This window comes from Durio zibethinus, chromosome 12 (assembly GCF_047325235.1).
Source record: "Durio zibethinus cultivar Kanyao isolate XHJ-2024 chromosome 12, ASM4732523v1, whole genome shotgun sequence".
In the NCBI taxonomy this organism is placed as follows: domain Eukaryota; kingdom Viridiplantae; phylum Streptophyta; class Magnoliopsida; order Malvales; family Malvaceae; genus Durio; species Durio zibethinus.
In genome coordinates, this window is record NC_143173.1 from 20,992,548 (window position 1) to 21,013,221 (window position 20,674).

At 30.2% G+C, this 20,674-nt stretch overlaps 3 protein-coding genes across 5 annotated transcripts; all 3 read left to right on the plus strand.

Moving 5' to 3' along the window:
* The first annotated feature begins 5,109 nt into the window (after positions 1–5,109).
* LOC111296512 (protein ELC-like) lies at positions 5,110–6,769 on the plus strand. Its single transcript, XM_022890862.2, has one exon. It carries the CDS (start codon positions 5,259–5,261, stop codon positions 6,498–6,500), a length of 1,242 nt encoding a protein of 413 aa, XP_022746597.2. The 5' UTR covers positions 5,110–5,258; the 3' UTR covers positions 6,501–6,769.
* A 3,740-nt stretch (positions 6,770–10,509) lies between these two features.
* On the plus strand, positions 10,510–15,257 carry LOC111297172 (uncharacterized). Of its 3 annotated transcripts, XM_089741187.1 has the most exons (4): positions 12,625–12,890; positions 12,997–13,096; positions 13,934–14,295; positions 14,400–15,257. In XM_089741187.1, exons 3-4 carry the CDS (start codon positions 13,942–13,944, stop codon positions 14,958–14,960), a joined length of 915 nt encoding a protein of 304 aa, XP_089597313.1. In that variant the 5' UTR covers positions 12,625–12,890; positions 12,997–13,096; positions 13,934–13,941; the 3' UTR covers positions 14,961–15,257. The 3 variants fall into 3 exon arrangements, with proteins under 3 accessions (XP_022747545.2, XP_022747544.2, XP_089597313.1); XM_022891810.2 differs by having other exon boundaries at positions 10,510–13,096; XM_022891809.2 differs by lacking the exons at positions 12,625–12,890; positions 12,997–13,096 and adding an exon at positions 10,566–10,898.
* A 1,576-nt stretch (positions 15,258–16,833) lies between these two features.
* LOC111296154 (nascent polypeptide-associated complex subunit alpha-like protein 1) lies at positions 16,834–18,716 on the plus strand. Its single transcript, XM_022890255.2, has 4 exons — positions 16,834–16,950; positions 17,031–17,124; positions 17,924–18,057; positions 18,159–18,716. The coding sequence occupies exons 1-4, from the start codon at positions 16,882–16,884 to the stop codon at positions 18,489–18,491; spliced, it is 630 nt and encodes a 209-aa protein (XP_022745990.1). The 5' UTR covers positions 16,834–16,881; the 3' UTR covers positions 18,492–18,716.
* Positions 18,717–20,674: the final 1,958 nt, after the last annotated feature.

Genomic DNA, 20,674 nt, shown 5'->3' on the forward strand with positions numbered 1-20,674 from the left:
AATAGAACCTTGGTTGATATGGTAAATAGTATGTTGTTAAATGCTAAATTACCTCTGAATATTTGGAGAGAGGCATTTTTAACAACATGCCATATACATAATAGAATTCTTTCAAAAAAATTCTTAAAGACACCATATGAACTTTGAAATCATGACACAAAACCAAATTTGAATTATTTTAAAGTGTGGGGGTGCATTGCCTTTTATAAAATACCTCATCCTCATAAATCAAAATTAGGACCTAGAGGTATTAAAAGTATTTTTGTTGGTTATGCACATAATTCAAAAGCATATAGACTTTTTGATTTAAATACTAATGTTATTGTCAAATCTATTCATGTAGAATTTTTTGAAAATAAGTTTATATGTGATACCAAAATTGATATGGAGAAACAAATTGAAATGATTCCTATGAATGGAAATAAAAAAAAAAAAGAAAGTAATGATTATGTTGAAATTAGAATGAGCAAAAGAGTTAGAAAAAAGAATCTTTTACCTTTTGATTTTGTTTCTCCATATTCTATAGTATTCTTAGTAGAAGGAAATATAACCAAAATGCTTAAGAAAACACCAATTCTACTAAATGTATATGAAAACCCTAAAATATTTAATGAAACTATGACTTCAAGAGATGTTACTTTTTGGAAAGAAACTATTAATGATGAAATAGACTCAATCATGTCCAATAATACATAGATTTTGGTAAATTTACCTCCAGGTTCTAAACCTATAAGATGTAAATGGGTGTTTAGAAAAAAATATAATACAGATGGTTTTGTACAAACCTTTAAAGCAAGATTAGTTGTAAAAGGTTTTAAACAAAAGGAAAGCATAGATTATTTTGATACATATGCTCTAGTAGCTAGAATAATATTCATTAGAGTTCTTATAGCTTTGGCTTCCATTTATAAATTACATATACATCAAATGGATGTTAAGATAGCCTTTTTAAATGGTGACTTAAAGGAAGAAGTATACATGGAACAACCAGAAGGTTTTATTCTTCCAGGTAATGAGACTAAAGTTTGTAAATTAATTAAGTCACTTTATGGGCTAAAGCAAGCCCCTAAACAATGGCATGAAAAGTTTGATTCAACTTTAGCAGCCAATGGTTTTAAACATAATGGAGCAGACAAGTGCATTTACTCAAAATTTACTAAAGAATATGGAGTTATAATATTTTCTATGTGGATGATATACTAATTTTTAGTACTAATATGATTGGCATAAATGAAACCAAAAGGTATTTAATTTTTAATTTCAATATGAAAAATTTAAATAAAGTTGATACCATTTTAAGAATCAAAATTAAGAGATATAATAAGGGTTTCGTACTTAATCAAAATCATTATATTTAAAAACTGCTTAATAAGTTTAAGCATCTTAATATAAAAGAAGCCAATACTCCATATGATACAAGTATAAAATTAACAAAAAAATCAAGATTATATAATTGCACAACTTAAATATGCTAGTGCTATTGGAAGTATTATGTATGCTATGCATTGTACTAGGCTAGACATAGCTTTTGCTATTTGCAAGTTATCAAGATATACAAGTAAGCCTAGTACAAGTCATTGGAAAGCCATAGGAAGAGTTTTAGGTTATTTTAAAAGAACTAAAGATTTTAGCTTATTTTATTTCAGAGATCTAGCTGTTTTGAAATGATATTCAGATATAAGTTGGATCACTAGTATAAGTGACAATAAATTCACTTCAGGATGGATATTTACTCTTTAAGGTGGTGCAATTAGTTGGGCTTCCAAGAAACAAACTTGCATTTCACATTAAACTATGGAATCTGAATTTATAGCTTTAGTTGTAGTAGGCAAAGAAGTTGATGGCTAAAAAATTTATTAATAGATAAAGAGTTGTGGCCACAATCAATGACAGCCATTTTCTTATGCTGTGATAGTGAAGCTACTATGTCTAGAGCTTATAGTGAAATTTATAATGAAAAATCTAGATATATTAGTCTAAGACATGATTATATCAGAAAATTGATAAAAAATAGCGTAACTACCATCATATATGTTAAATCTGCTAACAACTTAGTAGATTTTCTTACCAATGCGCTATCTAAAAATTTGGTAAGAAGCACCATAAGTGGAATGGATTTAAAATTCCTTTTAGACACCAATAATGAGAACCTAACTTTGAATTAGTAACCTCTAATTGCAAAGTTTAATAAGTAACAACAAATTATTGTTATGTGTCTGTAAACACTAGTCAACCCATTCTAAATATTTGAAATACTAATGTAAGCCATTGCGTAAATGGAAGGTGAGATTGAACTCTTAATAGAGTTTATAATTAAATGTCTATAATAATGGAGACATAAATAAGAAACTCCATTTATACAAACATAGAAGTGGTGTCGTTTCAACAAGAAAATTGAAAACTTTCTTGTAAATGTTTATGAATAAGAATAAAAACATAGCTATAATAGTGCTAAAGCGATTATAAACCTCTAACATAATATTAAATAAATATTATGTGTGTTATATCTTCAATTTTAACACTAGGAGTTGATGTTTAATCTGCGGACACCATCAACTTTGTTAGAATTCTAAAGTATATACGCTAATTGAAGGTTTAAATCAAAAGATACATTTTTGTATTCATAATATATATTTGTGTGAAATGTTAAAGATTAAACACCAACATTTCAAACTAGTGGGGGATTGTTGGTAGTTTAGAATGTGGTGTATCCCACATTGAGTATAAAGATCACTTATATATAGTTTAAAAGAAATTACTTATACTATTTAAGTAATTGAGTTAAGTGTTAGAGTGAGCCAAGTAATTTGGGCTTGTTAAGAGTTTTCTTAATGGGTCAGACAATTTTAAAAAGTCAAAGATGGGCACTTGGGCACTTAGGCTTATTTGGCAAATAGATTTAATTTTTAAATCTATATTATTATTATTATTATTTATTTTGAAATATTACTGATTCTGAATAAATATGTTTAAACAGTGAAAAATATGACTATTTAAATAAAATTTATTTAAACAATAAACATGACTATACAAAATGTCATGACTTTTTGAATTGGTTTAATTGATAACTGTTCATTTATTATAAATAGATATTTCTGCATGACCAATTTCACTATTTTTGATTTAAAGAGTTTTTAAGGCTTTGTTGTATCTTAATGCATAATTGCTTTTAAGATAGTATTATTCACACCTCAAAGCCATATTTTCTTCTTTCTTACTATTTCTGTTTTTCTTAAATTTACTAACACATAATACCTCCATTTGGTTTTATTTTATTTTTCTTATATTGTCATTTCTTTTTTTATTATTTTTTTAATTAGATAAATTTGTAAGAAATAAGTCAATAAAGGTATGTATGACAAAACACTTTATATCTTAAGAATTTTAATTTGCACTTGTCCAATGTAGTCATTTTTTAAAATTTAAGATTAGGTCGAGTTTTTTCTTTTAAAAAATAAATATCAAGCTAGAAATGGTTTAGCATATTTTGCCTTATTTTAGGTATATATAAAAATATATTTTTTATTATTTATTTTAATTTTATATTTATACATACATTATATTAATAAAATTATTATTTAGTAACTTAATTTTAAAAAATTATTATTTATACATAATTAATATGTAATTATATTAAAAAAATTTTATGAACATTATACTAAATTTAAATAATTTAATTAAATTTTTATTAATATGAGCCAGATGTGGATTATAAATTTATATATTGGATTGATATTGGTTATAAAAAATAGAAATTCAATGTTGAGTCAAAAGTCAGCCTAAATTATTAAAAAATAAAATCGAAGTCGAGATGAGTATAAATCTACTCGAACATGATCCATTACCATCATTAAATGAAGGTTCCATGTGACACATTTATTTGAGTTTTTTTTTTTTTTTGCCTAGGCTTTTTTTGTTTTGCTTTTTTTTTTTTGTTTTTAATTATCTTTTTTTAATCTATATTTGCAATGGTAAATGAGCAATTATAATGTCATAATGATACCTTTATTTGGCTACATTTTCTTCTTTTTTTTTACCTTTTTTTAATGAGATAATTTTGTAAAAAATATAGTCAATTAAGATTATGATGATAAAATAATCAATATCCAACGGATTTTAACCCATTGATCCAACAAAGATTATTTTTTTAATAATGAAATTGAAAAAGTGTGGATGGTTTTTTCTTTTTGAAGATTGAAGTTGAATTGGAGATAAATTTAAGGTGTTATGTCTCGTTTCATCTTTGAGCATATATAAAAAAATATTTTTTATTATTTATTTTATTTTATATTTATATAAATATATTATATTAATAAAACTATTATTTAATATTTTAATTTATTAAAATATTATATTTATATATAGTTAAGATATAATTTATATTCAAAATAATATTTCGATGAATGTTATATATTGAATTTATTTTTTTTGTCAAGTGATTGAATGAGAGTTATATATTTATATATATGTTAGGTCAATGTTAGGTGTAAAAGATAATAATCTAATGTCATGTCAAAGTTAATATGTGCATAAATCTGCCTTACCCCATTTATTACTATTTTTAAATGGAGGTTTTTATGTGATATTCTTATTTGACTCTTTTTTTTTTTTGAGTTTTTTTTTTAGATTTAATTTTTTAATTATTTATTTTAATATTTTTTAAATTATATTTGTAAAGATAAATTTGATTTAATTTATTATATAAGTTATGAGAATAAGGTGTAAATGATATATTAATACTTATAAATTATTCGAGCTTATTAAAAAATAAAATTTAAATTTAACTCAATCATTATAAAATCAACCTTGAATTTGAGCAGTTTAATTTATTAAATTAATCAAATTTGTGCATTTTAATATCTAATTCAAATAATTCATAAGCTTAATATAAAATTTTATTTTAATTAAAAAATATTATTTTATCTGTACATATAAATTCAAACTTAAGTTTAAACACAAATAATCAAATTTAAAATTAAATAAAAAAATTAAATCTAATTAATCAAATTTAAATAGCTCATCTTTTATCTTTAGCTAAATTTAAATTTAAAAATTAAAAATTGATTAAATTTAATAAACTAAGCTCAAACTTCTCCTGATTATTCATCACACGGCAACGGAGGCAGAAAGTTCCACAAGATCCCCCATACTCGCAAAACACCTTTGCTAAGCAAGTCCCAAGGTACGATCTCTCTCATATTCCTCTCTTTTCCTTCTTCTCTCCAAATACTCGGACAATCAAAACCCTCCATCTCCCAATGGTTCCACCGCCTTCAACAACGCCACCCAACCCCCAACAAATCCAACAATTCCTCTCCTCCGTCCTCTCTCAACGTGGCCCTTCCTGCCTCCCTTACGCGGAAGACACCAAATGGCTAATCCGGCAACACCTCCTTTCCCTCATCTCCCACTACCCTTCCCTCGAACCCAAAACCGCGACTTTCACTCACAACGACGGCCGATCCGTTAACCTCCTCCAAGCCGATGGCACCATCCCCATGCCTTTCCAAGGCGTTACTTACAACATCCCGATCATAATCTGGCTCATGGAATCTTACCCTCGTCACCCTCCTGTTGTCTACGTGAATCCCACGCGCGACATGATCATCAAACGCCCGCATACTCACGTTAGTCCGTCTGGGTTGGTCTCGATCACTTATTTACAAAACTGGATTTATCCAAGTTCTAATCCTGTCGATTTGGTCCTTCATTTAAGTTCTGCTTTTTCTCGTGATCCCCCTCTTTATTCCCAACGCCGCCCCAATCTGAACCCAAACCCTAATCCGAGCCCTAACCCTTCTATGAATTCCTCCATGACGTCTAGTTATGGGCAGCCACCGCCGAGGGTGGCTGCAGCTGCGGCAGGGTACCCGCCTTCGCCTTATGGGAGGGTACAGCTGCCACAGCCGCCGCAACCTCATCCTACTTCGCAGACAGAGGACGCTGCGGAGGTTTATAAGAGGAATGCGGTGAATAAGTTGGTGGAGATGGTTCATGGGGATATAATTGGAATGAGAAAAGGAAGGGAGGTTGAAATGGAGGGGTTGTTTTCAGCTCAAGCCGTGTTAAGAAGGAGAGAGGAAGAGACTAATAAAGGGCTGAAAGAAATGCAAGACGAAAAAGAAGGGTTAGAGCAGCAGTTGCAGGTTGTGTTGATGAACACCGATGTGTTGGATAGTTGGGTTAGGGATAATGAAGGGAAAACGAAGAACTTAGGGATGAATAACGTGGATGTTGATGAGGCATTTCATTGCATTGACGTACTTTCTAAGCAAATGTTGGATTGCACATCTGCAGATTTAGCTATTGAGGATGTGGTTTATTCGTTGGATAAGGCATTGCAAGAAGGGGCTGTGCCGTTTGATCAGTATTTGAGGAATGTGAGGTTGTTGTCAAGGGAGCAGTTCTTTCATAGGGCTACCACAGCGAAAGTAAGGGCAGCTCAAATGCAGGCGCAGATTGCTAGTATGGCTGCTAGAGCACCTCATTATGCCACATGACTGGTTTTTTTTTTTTTTTTTATGATTTGTCTATAAAAGAATCATGTTATTGGACATTAGCTTCTTGTCAATATTTGGTATTATCATGATATAGCTGTATTTTTTTGTTTACATAAATTTATGTTTCTTTTTTTTATTGATATGTATTATTCATATGGGAAAAATAGCATTATGATGTGATCGTGTGAATAATGTGCTCATGTAATTGATATGTGACACTCATTTTTGGGTTGTATCCTTCTCTTTCTATAATAAATTTGGGTTCTTTAGCACTGTCGCATTTGTGGGAAAAACTGACAAAGTTGGCTATTATATCTGTTGATATTGTGTTTAATGTCATTGATAAGGTTTTTTGAATATACAAAAGGTTATGTGTAATTGTCAGGATTCCTGTTTATTTCAAATGCCCAACAAGTGAAGGGTGGAGTTGTAGGCAGGTCTAATAAAGAATGCAATAGGTTTTATCTGTTTCATTCTTCTCACACGAGAATTTAAATCAGCAGTAGCATGTCAATGCTTTCAGCTCAAATGCCTGTACTATTTTCCAGTTTTCACTTGATAAATGGCTTTTTTTAGCCTTTATGTGTTGTATTCTTATGTTTTCTCATCCTTTGACATGATTGTCATGTAAATGAATGTATCCCTTATTTAATTGTCATTGGTTGTTCCACTGACCAGCATATTCCTACAAACTATCAGTTTCATGATGTTAGATATATTCTTGAGGGCTAAACTCTTAACCATATGTCACACCTCTCATTTCAGTGACGTTTATGAGATACAGTAGTACTTGTCATTTCCTATGCATTTTATGTTAAATCCTTGGGACTTTGATATCTATTGCTTCAGTTTTTCTTTTTTTTTAATTGACCTCCCGTTCTTGAAGAATCACTTATAGTTGTTTGGTATTACTTATCATATTAAATTTCTTTTGTTTGCACTAGAAGATCTCGTCTCTAGCTTGCTTGTCATCTCTTTCTTCAGATTATAGAAAATACGTTTTTTAATTTGGGAGATGGGGAGATTAGAGCTGCTCTTTGAGGATGGATGCATGAACCTACCATTGAGCCAAGTGCTTGGGTGCAAAGTAGAAAGCACTTATCATAAATCTTTTATAGATTTATATATTCTTATCTATCAGTCAATCGAAATGATGGTCTTTTCTTCTCTTTTATAAATGGAAAATTTTATGGCATGGTTGGTATTCAACAAATAATGTACTGAGCATGGATATATTCTTTTGATGATTCAAATTTTGGTACTTCACATGTCAAAGTACTCTTCCATTGCTATGTTTGTTTAAAGATTGAATAGATTGAACCTATTAGATATAGAATAACAAGTTTCAAATCAGCTTCATACCCTACTTATTACAGGAATTTATGGGGAGTTTGGTTTCCATTATTGACTAGAATCTAGAATGTTCTGGTCTTGATATATCAATAATTTTCTTTTATGTTGTTTGGTAGGAAAGATGGAACACTTTTTAATTTAATGTTTGAGATTCATAAAATCTGTTATTTTTTAGTTCAATCATTAGATTAAAACTTTTTTCTTCATTTGTTGTTGACATCATTCCTACCAAACAAAGTGTTAAGGTTTTGAAAACATAGGAATGGTGATTAGAAGATAAGTACAAGAAATATGATCTCTTTCATAGATCAACGTATGTGGTAAATCGTGCTTAGGGTACTCGGTCATTATTTTATATGGAATTTGAAACTTTAAGGAGCCCCATACGCTTTTCTTAACCATGAACTCCTAGTATCTCTCTCCCTTTTAATGATATTTCTCAAATTTCAATAATATATATATATATATTTAAAATGGATTGCTCTACTTATTTTGATGCTAATATGTTTACCTTTCATTTATACTGGAGGGTTGGTTCATGGGTAATTTGTTTTCATGGGATTCATTGGAATATGCAAACCAAGTTTTAAGTTGGTCGTAGGTTGGGATTGTTTTCATCTCTGAGATTCTGATTTGTTCTTAAATTAGTTGATTGTCTTTCATCGCTGAGTGATAAACAGAATCTTTGGTTCCTAGTCTATTAATTGTTGCTTTTGCAAGATTATCATATCATCTGGAAATCAGTGTGTTGGTGTTTCCTTTTCTCATTGATTTCTAGAGATTATAGTCTTGATAAGTTTCTGCATGAAATTTAGGAGTGCTAGGTTATCTAGACATTAGTTGATGGTGTTTCCTATTGAAGTGCTGTTTGAGATTCATATTCATTTTTTCATGAAGTTCCATTGATGGATGTTTTGGAATTGGTAGAATGCATCATCTAGGCCATATTTTCTCTCTTTTAGGGTGTTACATTGTTTCTTTTTCTTTTCTCTGTTTGTTTGGGATTGTTCTTCTAAAAGAATATTGCTTGATAGCTGTTGTTTTTTGCTTTTCGTTAGATTATTTGGGTTTTTTTTTTTTTTGATAATTTGGATTATGTGATTTGTGTTTTGGTTTGCTGGTGTTATCGGATGATTGTTCTCTGCATTATCTCTGCATATCTCATGTTGGACATCCTTATCCAATGCAGCTGTTTTTTTCAACCAAAACAAGTTATTAGAGTATCTATATCATTTTTCGATTATTATGAAACTTTCATTGGATTATTCTATGTAATGAGGCAAACAATCGATTTATTCTAGGCTTTTAGGATGTTTTCTTGTCTCTGTGTTAACTTATGTGATCTGTTTTCTTCTCTTTTTTCTTGGAAAGGAAGGGGTCTGTAGAAATGACAGTAGCTGAAAATACTTCTGGTAATTTTAAACATGGCACAAAAATAATACAAAAGTGATTCAGTTCAAAATTTTAACAAAAATTGTATAAGGTTTTGCTAAAATAAAAAGAAAATATATCTAGTATTTAGTTGTTCTTTTTAAAGTTGTTTGGTTTCAAAACATATTTAAAAAAAAATGATGTTTAAGAATCTGAAAAGCTTTGAATGTTATGATTTGCTTTGGTTGTTAACTCTGCACGCTAGAAATATTTGTTTCGTCTTTCGTCCCCTTATTGTCGTTTGCCAAAATGATTGTCCGACCTCTTGCAGCCAGAAAGGTTTAACGGTCTCACTTCGCATAGGGATAGGGCACTTCATGTTGTGTGTTATTACCAAATGAAAAAACGTGGCAAATCATATTTAAAATTCTTAACTAAGATTTCAATCAAGGAGATGACCCAATGACAAGGGAAGTCTCCTCAGGGTCTGCTGTCAGTGGATCATTGATGACAACCACGCTGCCGAATGGTTCTAGTTTGTGTTGTTGTTGAAAGCTTTTGTGAAGATGGGTGGCCTGCTTTAATGGCATAATGATTGTGTCATGAGGAAAGAATTGAACCTTTGCAACTTTCTCAGCTACTGGAACAAACAAATGCCAAGCTCTCGGAGTTGTAACACTGCACAGAACCACAACTCAAGTCAACATCAATCGTCTTTCCATTGTTCTCTTCGCTACTCTTTGCTCAACTCCCTGTGTTCCCTTTATTTTAACTTTTGGATTTTTTCAGTTAAAAAATTAAAATAAAAAAATGACATGATATTTTTAAATAAATTACATAATATAATTAGAAATTTTTTGACTTCGTCGGTCAAAGGTGCAATATGCATAAAATTATAATTTGTTAACAAGATTGAATAAATCATAAGATTATCGTTGTTAACATTTTATTTATAAAATTTAAGTTCAAAATTCGTTGTTAATAATATTTTTGATAATCGATTTGTAAATTCAATAAATTAAAACTTATTATTTGTTCAAAGTCTTTCATCAAATACTTTTTTTGACAAAAAAATTTATAATTTGAATAATTTATTGAATTTTTTCTTTCAAGTGTAGAATAAAAAATTATATTATTTCATAATTCATGTATGGTGTATTAAATATGTAATTAATTTTTTTTCATCCACATAATGGTAAGCTAAAGTCTACGTATTATTATTATTATTATTATTTTTTAAAATCTGCTTCTTACAAATAGAGAAAAGAAAGAAAGTAAATAGGACACCCGTGTTGCCAAATTTGGAATGACGTGGAAGATTGTGAAAGGATCTTCACATTCGTCTGAGAAATTCCCTGTTCACTTAGAAAAAAAAAACATTTTCCTACACTGAACTTTTCCCTACACGCGTTTGGGCTGCGAGAAAGTGCCTCCCCTCGAGAAAATTTTTGACCCCATCCCTTTTTAATTAGAAAAATGAAAAAAAAAACAGCAAACGTTCAATAGAAAACCCTAACAAAAAATAAGCTGCCTCAATGCATCGTCACATTTAGTTAACGCGTATAGCATCTCTCTAACGACGTCGTTTTTCATCTCTCCCGGCCATCAGATCAGGCTTCTCACCGGCTAGAGATTGATACGTTTTCCTCTACTACTTTTTATCACGATTCCCAGGTTTCTCTCTCTCTCGTAAATACTTTTCTTTACTTATTTAGTTGTTTGTTTATATGAAGTGTAAACAATTAAATAATTTGATTTTTTTTTTCTTTGAGTCTTTTGGTACATTGTTTTGTGTTTGTTAACTTGTTGGTTGGTTAATTGTAATGAGAGTAGCAATGGGTTTGTTTTATTTTGGTGAATTTTAGTAAAGAAGCTGAGGTTTGGACACTTTTAGTGTGGACACTTTTAGAGTAATTTAGGACTTGGGTAGCTCATATCAATGCCAAAAGGTTGATTTCTGAATGCTTTCCTTTGTGTAAAAGTTAGGTACTGAGCTTGGTTAGTATGGGATTTAGCCATGCCAATGTTATTGGGGGCTACCAGGAAAGATTAAGAAGTTGTTGTCTTGCTTTTGATAAGTTTAGATATTGGGATGAGGTTATTATCTCTTGCAAGTTGGTGCAGTTTCAATTGTGTCTTATAAGTTTTTGGGAAGGTCGTGCTCAAGTTGATTAAAATTACATTGTCTCGAATCCTTTTGTTCGGGAAACCTCATGACCTTCAAAAAGTTCATGATTGTTCTTCAAGTCAATTCTTATGTCCTGCCAAACTGGTACTTGGATAACATCCATGTCATTACTTCCAAAAAATGACTGAGCATTGGTTTCAAAGTGGTGTCCAGTGACTAAACTTCTTACTTCTAGTCTGTTGTTATCTTCCCTCTTTCTTTCTCCTACCATAGTTTTTATGGTTTTCAGTATGATATGAACACAGTGTAGTGCTGGTGATTACTGGACACTCTTGGAAACCCTTGGCTATTTTGTGGAAATGCTTCTTGCATCAGACATGGTGTAGGGAAGTGCTTTTCCAAACCATGTTTGGGGTTGAATTGAGTGTTATCTGATATGTGTATGTGTATTTGTATATGTTTCCTTTTAATTTAACTTCTTGCAAGTATGTTTTGGTGTAATTAGGTTTCTCTTATATGTTAGAAGCATGTATGGAATTTGGATCCCAAATGTTGATATAGTCCAAGGGTTTGCCTTGTGCAGCTTTTGGCATTTAAAATCTGGCATAATGTTTAAGCATAAAAAATTTTAACTCTTTTGAAACTAGTGTTTCCAAAATCTGGATTGCCTCTGTCTCGTAAAATTCTATGTTCCTGTAACATGGGGTAGCTGAATTCTGTCTATAAGAAAGGAAGATGTTGGCTATCTTAGAACATGTAATTACTATATAAAAGCATTATTATATAAAAGCATTTTGCAGTTTTTATGAGTGGTATAGTTGATGATATGAACTGTTTTGTTGGAGATTATTACTGCCAGCAGTTTGAGGTCCTATGCGTGTGTAGGGCAAGGGTTGTTTAGGAACATTCTCCAGTTCGTTATAAGTCCTGCAACAATCCTCCATGACCGTCAACCTTTTAAAACCCTTGCCTTTACCACCATGAACATAGGAATCTAAGAGGAGACAGTTAAGCAAATATGAATTGAGTTAAGAGAGAAGGCATTGCACTGTAGCACTGATCAGTGATCACTAACTACTGACTTGTAGACAGAGAAATGTCTATGCATGATAACTCATATATTAAAAAGAAGAGGAAAGAGTTCCATCCTCATTGCCTCAAATATTATAAACAGGAAAAAGGAAGAAGAAAAATTACAGAATGTAAGAAATATCTTTTTTGTTTTACCTAGGATGGAGATTAATACATAGGTTCTTTTTCCCCCTCTTCCAGTCTGGATATTTTGGGCTTTCTTTTTAATTAAGCAGATGCAATTAAGGAGTTGAATTTTATTGGATGGTGGTTACGTAATTCATTAAGCAAGAAGAGTAGTTAAAGTGTGGGAGAATGAGTTTCTTTTGTGAGTGAGCTTCTGTTTGGCGACTGGGTTAACAGGTTAGTTGGTAAATTGGCCCCTTGATTGGTCTGATGTTACAGTTGAACCATTTAAGAGTCAGCCTGGCCGAACCAGCCTACTCTGACATTTAGCATTTGACATGGTAAGCGCTAGTCCTCTTTATTTGTTTCACAACAAAAGTGCTTATCCTTGGCATTTTAAGATCCCAAACTTCCCCTGTTTTTCTAAAATTTGTCATTTCTTTGCAGTTAACCCCTTCACATATAATACTATATATGGCATGTTGAACAGTGGTTGTGCATTTTGAAAATACAAGGGTCTAAACTCTAAGGGTGATATTTTCACAGGGTATTCTTTTAATCTACCTATTCCTATTTTTGAGAAAGAACAATGCATTTTTGTTGTTGCTTTGTTCAGTGTGTTGCTTTGTTTAGTGAGAGCTTGATATTACTAGTTTAGGTAAAATTTTCTCTTTTTTTCTTTTCTTTTCTTTTTTTTGTTAAATTTAGGTGAATCTTCATTTTTCTTTGTTTCTTTATACATTATGAACCATTGTACTATGGATCTATCTTCAGTTTGAACATCGTAGGTGTTAATAGTCATTTATATATGCTTGAAATCTGATAGTTGCCTAAAATGTGAATAGTTATGCTCTTGGCCATGGTTATCCTTTGTTTTAGCCGTCTGCACATTTTTCTGTCACTATAAATAGTTTTGTGTAGCTTTATTATTATTATTATTTTTTTTTTTACTTTTCTAGTAATTATTTTATTCTTACACAATTTTAAAATCAGAAACCCATGTAATTAATGTTCTAGTCATTTAAGGGTTACTTTTCTAGTCATTTCAGTTGTTTTACAAATTAATGTTTGTTGATATGATACTGTGCCATCTGTTGAGGGCACCACCGTTCTATATATTTGTATGATCGGAACGTAGTGTGACTCTCCTCTTGGCCTTTGTTGTTTCCTCTATTGTCCCTTAACATGGAAAAAAAGACATAAATATTATTTGCTAAGTGGAGTCAAAATGTGTTCAGATAATCATTGCTTTCTTTCTTTCTATGTTTTTTTTATTTGTTTAGATGATTGCAGCTTCATGTTAGTCCTCAATTTGACTTATATTTAATTTCTGTTGAGCAATTGCACCTTAACACGACAACACCATTATTTTTTCCTCTTACAGGATTAGGAATGGACCACTATGAGCTGCAGGCACAGAGAAGGGAGAGGAAGCATAAAGGAAGAAATGTAGTATGGTCGATTGCAATGGATAAGTGTCTAATCGAAGCTCTGGCCATTCAGGCTAAAAATGGGAATAAAATTGACAAATGCTTTAATGAAAATGCATATACTGCTGCTTGTATTTCTGTGAACTCTCATTTTAATTTAAACTTGAACAATCAAAAAGTTGTTAATCGTCTGAAGACAATTAAGAAAAGGTACAAGGTAATGAAGGATATGTTAAGCCAAGATGGATTCAGGTGGAATCCAAATACGAAGATGATTGAATGTGACAGTGAAGAACTGTGGAAAAGATATATAGCGGTCAGTGTGTTCTGCATTCTTTTCCATTATTTTTTTTCTTACTTGACATGTACCATTTTTTTGTTATAATGTCTTTATTGCTAAGCTACAAATATACTGAGCAGGCACATCCCAATGCAAGAGGATTTCGAGGAAAACAGATTGAGATGTATGATGAACTAAAGATTGTTTGTGGCAATTATCAAGCCCCTAGTCGTTGGGCTAAGATGAAGGATGGAAGTCATCCAACTGGGTATAAGAATTTTGAAGAAGATTCTGCTTCTTTCTTATCACCAAGTTCAGATGACTCAAGTGATACAGATGGAACAGAGTCATATACCGGGCCACCGGAGTATTTGCAAGATGGTAGTCAAGACCATCCGGTAATGGAGCCTCTCAGACAACATCCGAAGCGGCCTCGTGGGTCAGATGCTCTGCAGGAGGCGATGTTAGCAGTGGCATCCAGCATTCGGCGGTTGGCTGATGCAATGGACCGAAGTAAAACTAAAATCAACACATCTGAATTGCTACAGGCTGTTATGGAGATCGATGATCTAGAAGAAGCTAAACAGATGTATGCATTTGAGTATTTGAATGCTGACCCTATCAAAGCTAGGGCCTTCATGACATATAATGTTCAGATGAGGAAGACATATTTGTTTAGACAGTTTTGGTGGTGGAAATGACCGGCGTCGACTTTCAAAAACCTTTTGGTACATAATCTACAGTACTTTGGGAATATTTATGGATGATGGCACATCAAACCTTATTTCATTGATCATTGGAAGTGAATGTACAGATAGATACATGTTTACAGGTTAAAACACAAATGGCTTGAAGCCTGTATTGTAAAGAAACAAACAGGGAGCTCATGTCCCTTTTCTTTGAGTGAGGCTACTTCAAGTGTCAGTTTTATTAACTTGGATATAGTTTTTGTTGGTTTGGATTTCTTAAAACTATTTGAATTTATACTTATGTGTGTACTTGTTACATTGCAAAGCTGCCATTTTGATGATACAAGCTTTTCCATATCACTTCTATTTGCAGGCCTATTTTCTTTTAGTAAAAGAGTTCGTAAATTATCCAGAGTCAGCATTACACTCGGCAATATGATTACCTTCAAGATAACATTAGGACATTACTCAAATCCGAATTAGACCCCTCAATTTAAAAACACTATGAGAAAAAAAATTTTCTATTTAAATTTTTAATAAAAATTATATATGATTTAACAAAAATTTTTAAAAAATATATTTCATGTATAAACATAGAATTTTTGTGTAAAATTTAGAGACGAAGCCAAGTTTTTTACTTTTTTTGCGGGGGGAATAAGATGAATTGATAAAAAGCTAATAAAGAGAATTAATGTTAAATAAAATAATAATTTGATAAAGAGCTAATAAAGAGGATTAATGTTAAATAAAATAATATTGTAATTAAATAAAAAAGTATAAATTTCTTTTCACAATTAAAAGAAATTTGTTGGATATTTAAAGAATAATTAAAATTTAACTAATAATTTTTTTATGAAAATAAAGAATAAAAGTAATAGAGTTTTAAAAATGAATAGTTCGGTAAAAAAATTTTTAATGTACAATTAAATTTATCATTTTATGGGAACAATATATATAGATAGTTGAATTTTTTTTAATTTCATTTTTTTCAGCCCATATAAAAAGAAATATTTTTATACAATAATTAATGTCAACATACTTGTTTAATTAATTGAAAATAATCATTTAAAGAAATTAAAAAATTCAATGAAATAATAAAATTACATTAAAAAGGATAAATGTTTCATTGAAGAAAGGAAAAAAAATCAAATTATTTATTGCATCTACAAGTAAAATTTTAATAACTCATGAAATTTAACATATTATTACAATTTTTTGAATGAAAATATTTTTATGCTAAAGTGATTTTGAAGAAGAAGGGAGGGCCAAGGCCCCTAATAGTCCTCCCTACATTTGCCTTTGATAAAAATAGGAATTATCGGTATTATATAAATATTAATATATGAATTATTCTATCCGAAATGTATATAATCACAAATTAATTAAAATTAAATAAATATTTTTATTAATATAATATTATTTCATATTGGATTAAATCAAGTTTAAACTTAAAATATAATATTCAATATCTTATTTGAGAATAATTACAAAAATATTTTAAAATTTAAAATATTAAAATTTTATTTTTTTACTTAAATTAAATAAAAATATTTTAAATCAGATCACATTAAGTTTGAATTTAAAAAAATCATATTCAAAATTCAAATTGAATAAATTATGCTAACTTGATAAATAATTTTACCAATAAATATTTTTATTCTAAAAAATTATCATTCTCTTTTATCCAATAAATCATTTTTTTTATTCACCAATCAATTTTACGCTAAACAATCATCAAAATATGCCGAAATCATTTTTGAAATATCATTTTTTCGCGAAACAGCATTAATCCTAGTTAGTATTAGTTAGGACTTAGGGAGTGTCAAAGTTGTAATTTAACATGACATCGGCGCTCCTTTATTAAGAAGCTTCATTTAGGGGTTTTAGGGTTTCGCATTTTGCTTTTGCCTTGGCTTCTTTCTCTCAACCAAAAATGACTGCTCAGACCGTCAAAGAGATCGAAGAGATCCTCGCTGCTCATCTCGACCAACAGAAAATCGATGTAATTTTTTCCCTTTCATTTCCTAAAATAATGATTTCTTCTTTTTATTATTGTTATTTTTTAATTTTTTTGGTTTACAGTCCGACCAACCTGAACAACCTGTAGTTGAAGACGACGACGAGGACGACGACGATGATGATGAAGATGATGACAAGGATGAAGATGATGCCGAAGGTTAATATTCATTTTCAGCATTTTCTTATTCTTTTGTTAAATTTTTAGATTTGGGTTGAAATGTTCTCAATAACGGTGCAGTAGTTGGTTTAATTGTGTTATTTTAACCTAATCTGATTTGATATTTGGTTTATGTTCGGAGTTATGGTTAAAATTTTTAAGACTAATAGATCAGTGAGTCAAGCTGGCTCACTAGTGCTCGATCTCGAGTAGTACAACTAGTCGATTTAGCCCTATTCAAGTATTGTACTATTAGGTTGAATTTCATGAATTTTGAATTTATTCTTGAGCTTCGGATCAAGCTTTATATTGTTTTTTTTTTTACTTGGATCGACTCAATTAGGCTACTGCATAGGCTCACCTTTAAGCTTTGTTATTTATATTAGCGTTACTTCAAATCTAGGGTTTTTCCCCTTCTTTGGATGTAGAACCTTTTACTTTGAGTTAAAAGGAAATGAGCTCTGTGGTTGTGTTAAATGGTTATTTTGATGGATTCTGATACTCTCTCATATTCATCTATAGAAAGATTAAAATGTCAATGCATAAAGTTCTTGATGTGTTCTTTGTGTCGCAATTTTGATTTCTTGATGCACCCCACTGTAAAATGTTTTGAGGAGTTGTAAAGAGTGTTTTGGCTTGCTAAATGCGTATATTATTTACCAATTTAATGCGACACAAATTCTGTTTAGTATGTTAATTGGAGAGTTACATGTTATGGAAACGAGTAATCAAATGATGGCTGGGAATTTTCTTTATTTTTATCCATTAAGAGATTCATTTTTTTTATATTGTATCTCAGGACATCATGATGGAGATGGAACTGGTAGATCAAAGCAAAGCAGAAGTGAAAAGAAGAGTCGCAAAGCAATGTTGAAGCTTGGAATGAAACCAATTCCAGGTGTTAGCCGGGTCACCATCAAGAAGAGCAAGAATGTTTGTCCCCTGTCCATATTGTTAACCATTCATTACTTCCCTGCCTTGTGTATTACTAGTGTTTATTACATTATGATAGCTGATTTCACTGTTGAATTCAGGTCTTGTTCGTCATTTCGAAACCGGATGTCTTCAAGAGCCCGGCATCAGATACCTATGTAGTGTTTGGTGAGGCTAAGATTGAGGACTTAAGCTCACAACTGCAGACACAGGCTGCTGAGCAATTTAAGGCCCCTGATCTCAGCCATGTAATCTCCAAACCGGAGTCATCAAGCATGGCCCAGGATGATGAAGAAGTAGATGAGACCGGAGTCGAGCCCAAGGACATCGAGTTGGTGATGACACAAGCAGAGGTCTCCAGGTCAAAGGCTGTCAAGGCACTCAAGGCTAAAGATGGGGACATTGTTGCTGCTATAATGGAGCTAACAACCTAAGAATGGTATTAGTGATATGCAATGGATTAATTTGGTTTTTGAGAGTTTTGTGCTTCATTTCGGATATCCTTTTTTTTTCTTTTTTTTTTTTGCTTAATTGTTTTTCAAATTTCTTTTTAAATGTTATCTTTTCTTGTTACTGTTGTACTAGTAAAAACCATTTGGGAGTGCCGTCTTTGTTTCCTCTATGATAAGTAAAGTGAAACTCATAATGCTCTTATCAAATTTTGGTTGGTTGGAAACAATTACACTTAACCTTCACAAATTTTTACAGCTTGAGCTAAGGTTATATCCATCCGTCAACCCTTTTTGATGTTTTTGAAAGCGAGGATACTTAGGGCTTGCTTAATTAGAGTTCGTTTTAGTGGATGACGAGAGTGATTGAAGATAATGTGAAAGTTGAATTAGTTATTGTAGTATCAACGAGGTGATATGGGATTGGATAATAAAAAACAAAAAACAAAAAACGATGGTGAGGATATATGTTTGAATAACAAAATAATAATAAGGTGAAATGAATGTTTAGATGATATATATGTTTGATTAACAAAAAAAATAAAATGATGATGGTAGAATATATGTGCAGATAATAAAAATAGCGGTGATGTAGTATAGAAGAAAAAAATGATAATTAAAAATATTAGTTTAAAGTTAGTATATAATGAAATTTTAAGATTATTTGTTCAATATATCACATAAATAATTAAAAATTAATAAAAATAATAGTAATATATTAAATAATTTTTTTAAAATTTTTTTAAATTGATAATAATATTTTTACACAAAAAATCGAATACATTGATGGAAATATTTTATAAATTTTGGATATATATATATTTTTTATAAGCAAAAATTCAAGATAGATAAATTGTTCAATTTTTTAGATTAAAATAAGATATATCATATCTGATAGGACTCGAACCTAAAACTTCTTGGTCGAGAATGATGATTTTAACCAAACTAACCACTTGTTGGTATAAAACTTTTTTTTGGATATATGGACATAAGTATCTCTGTAACCGTTGATGTTATAATGTTAAGAGGTTAAACGTCAAGAATAGGATATTATCTTTGCTCTAATATTCCATTTAATTATGTGATTTATAGTTTTGTTTGATTAAGAATTCGGTTTAATTAATTTGATAAATTAAGCTAAAATGATAATGAAATGAACAATGCATTTGTGTTTGACTTTATTTAGAATATAAGTTGATGTCAGTGTTAGAAGTGTAATCGAGTCGAATTGATATATTAAAAAATTTGAGTTTAATTCAAAGTTTGTTGTTCAAAACTTAACTTAGACTCAATCGAGTTTTAAATTTTAAATTTGAATTAATCTCAAAATAAAAATCAAATCACTCTAACTAGTTCAATTAAGTTTATTTTTTTGATAAAAAATAAATTTAATTTTTATGCTTGGCTTCAAATTTAATTATTTATGTTAAATTTGAATTGAAATTGATATATAAAAATAAAATAATAATTTTTTAATTAAAATATTAAAAATGTATATTAAAATATAAAAATTTAATTAAACTCGTTAACTATTTTAGTAAAATATTAAAATATTCGAATTTAATTCGTTTGATAATCAAGCTACTAAAACTTAACTTGATAATGATCAAATTAAATTCAAATTATATCGAAACGAAACTTGAATAATTTATAAATATTAATGTATCATTTATATCACTAACTAATCTCGGTAAAGTTTAGTGCACTTGGATTGGGTACATTAATTATAGTTTTATTTTGAATTGCTACTTTTACAAATTGCTTAACATTGCTTGAATGGGAAAGGGTAATCAATTGAAAAAAAAATGGTATAAATACATTGAGGTATTAAACAAAAACCAGTCAAGGCAATCATCTGAAGTAAGATATACAGTTGAAAGATCACATTCCTCTTCCTTGTGGAAAATATAGTACTGGATTCTTGAGTTTGGCCTGATGGAATGTGATATTTAGTCCTTTTGCTTTTGTTTTTCATCTTTATCTAAATGGTTTTGTATATACTTCAAAGGATTGTGTTCAAATTTGAACATTCATATGAAATATAGAATGTTTAAGTATTTTGCAAAGTCTGTAATTTTTTTATCATAATTCTTGGATGCATGATAAGAGTTTTTTCATCACACACCGAAAATAACATTTATACTTATCGATAACTTGAAAATTAAAAA

What these genes read in the sequence shown, in the direction of transcription:
- LOC111296512 (XM_022890862.2), top strand. Translation starts at nt 5,259, where the DNA reads ATGGTTCCACCGCCTTCAACAACGCCACCCAACCCCCAACAAATCCAA.
- LOC111297172 (XM_022891810.2), top strand. Translation starts at nt 13,942, where the DNA reads ATGGACCACTATGAGCTGCAGGCACAGAGAAGGGAGAGGAAGCATAAA. An exon ending in TGTGGAAAAGATATATAGCG is followed by an intron (nt 14,296 to 14,399) that starts GTCAGTGTGTTC and finishes TATACTGAGCAG; the next exon opens with GCACATCCCAATGCAAGAGG.
- LOC111296154 (XM_022890255.2), top strand. Translation starts at nt 16,882, where the DNA reads ATGACTGCTCAGACCGTCAAAGAGATCGAAGAGATCCTCGCTGCTCAT. An exon ending in TCGACCAACAGAAAATCGAT is followed by an intron (nt 16,951 to 17,030) that starts GTAATTTTTTCC and finishes TTTGGTTTACAG; the next exon opens with TCCGACCAACCTGAACAACC. An exon ending in CCATCAAGAAGAGCAAGAAT is followed by an intron (nt 18,058 to 18,158) that starts GTTTGTCCCCTG and finishes TGTTGAATTCAG; the next exon opens with GTCTTGTTCGTCATTTCGAA.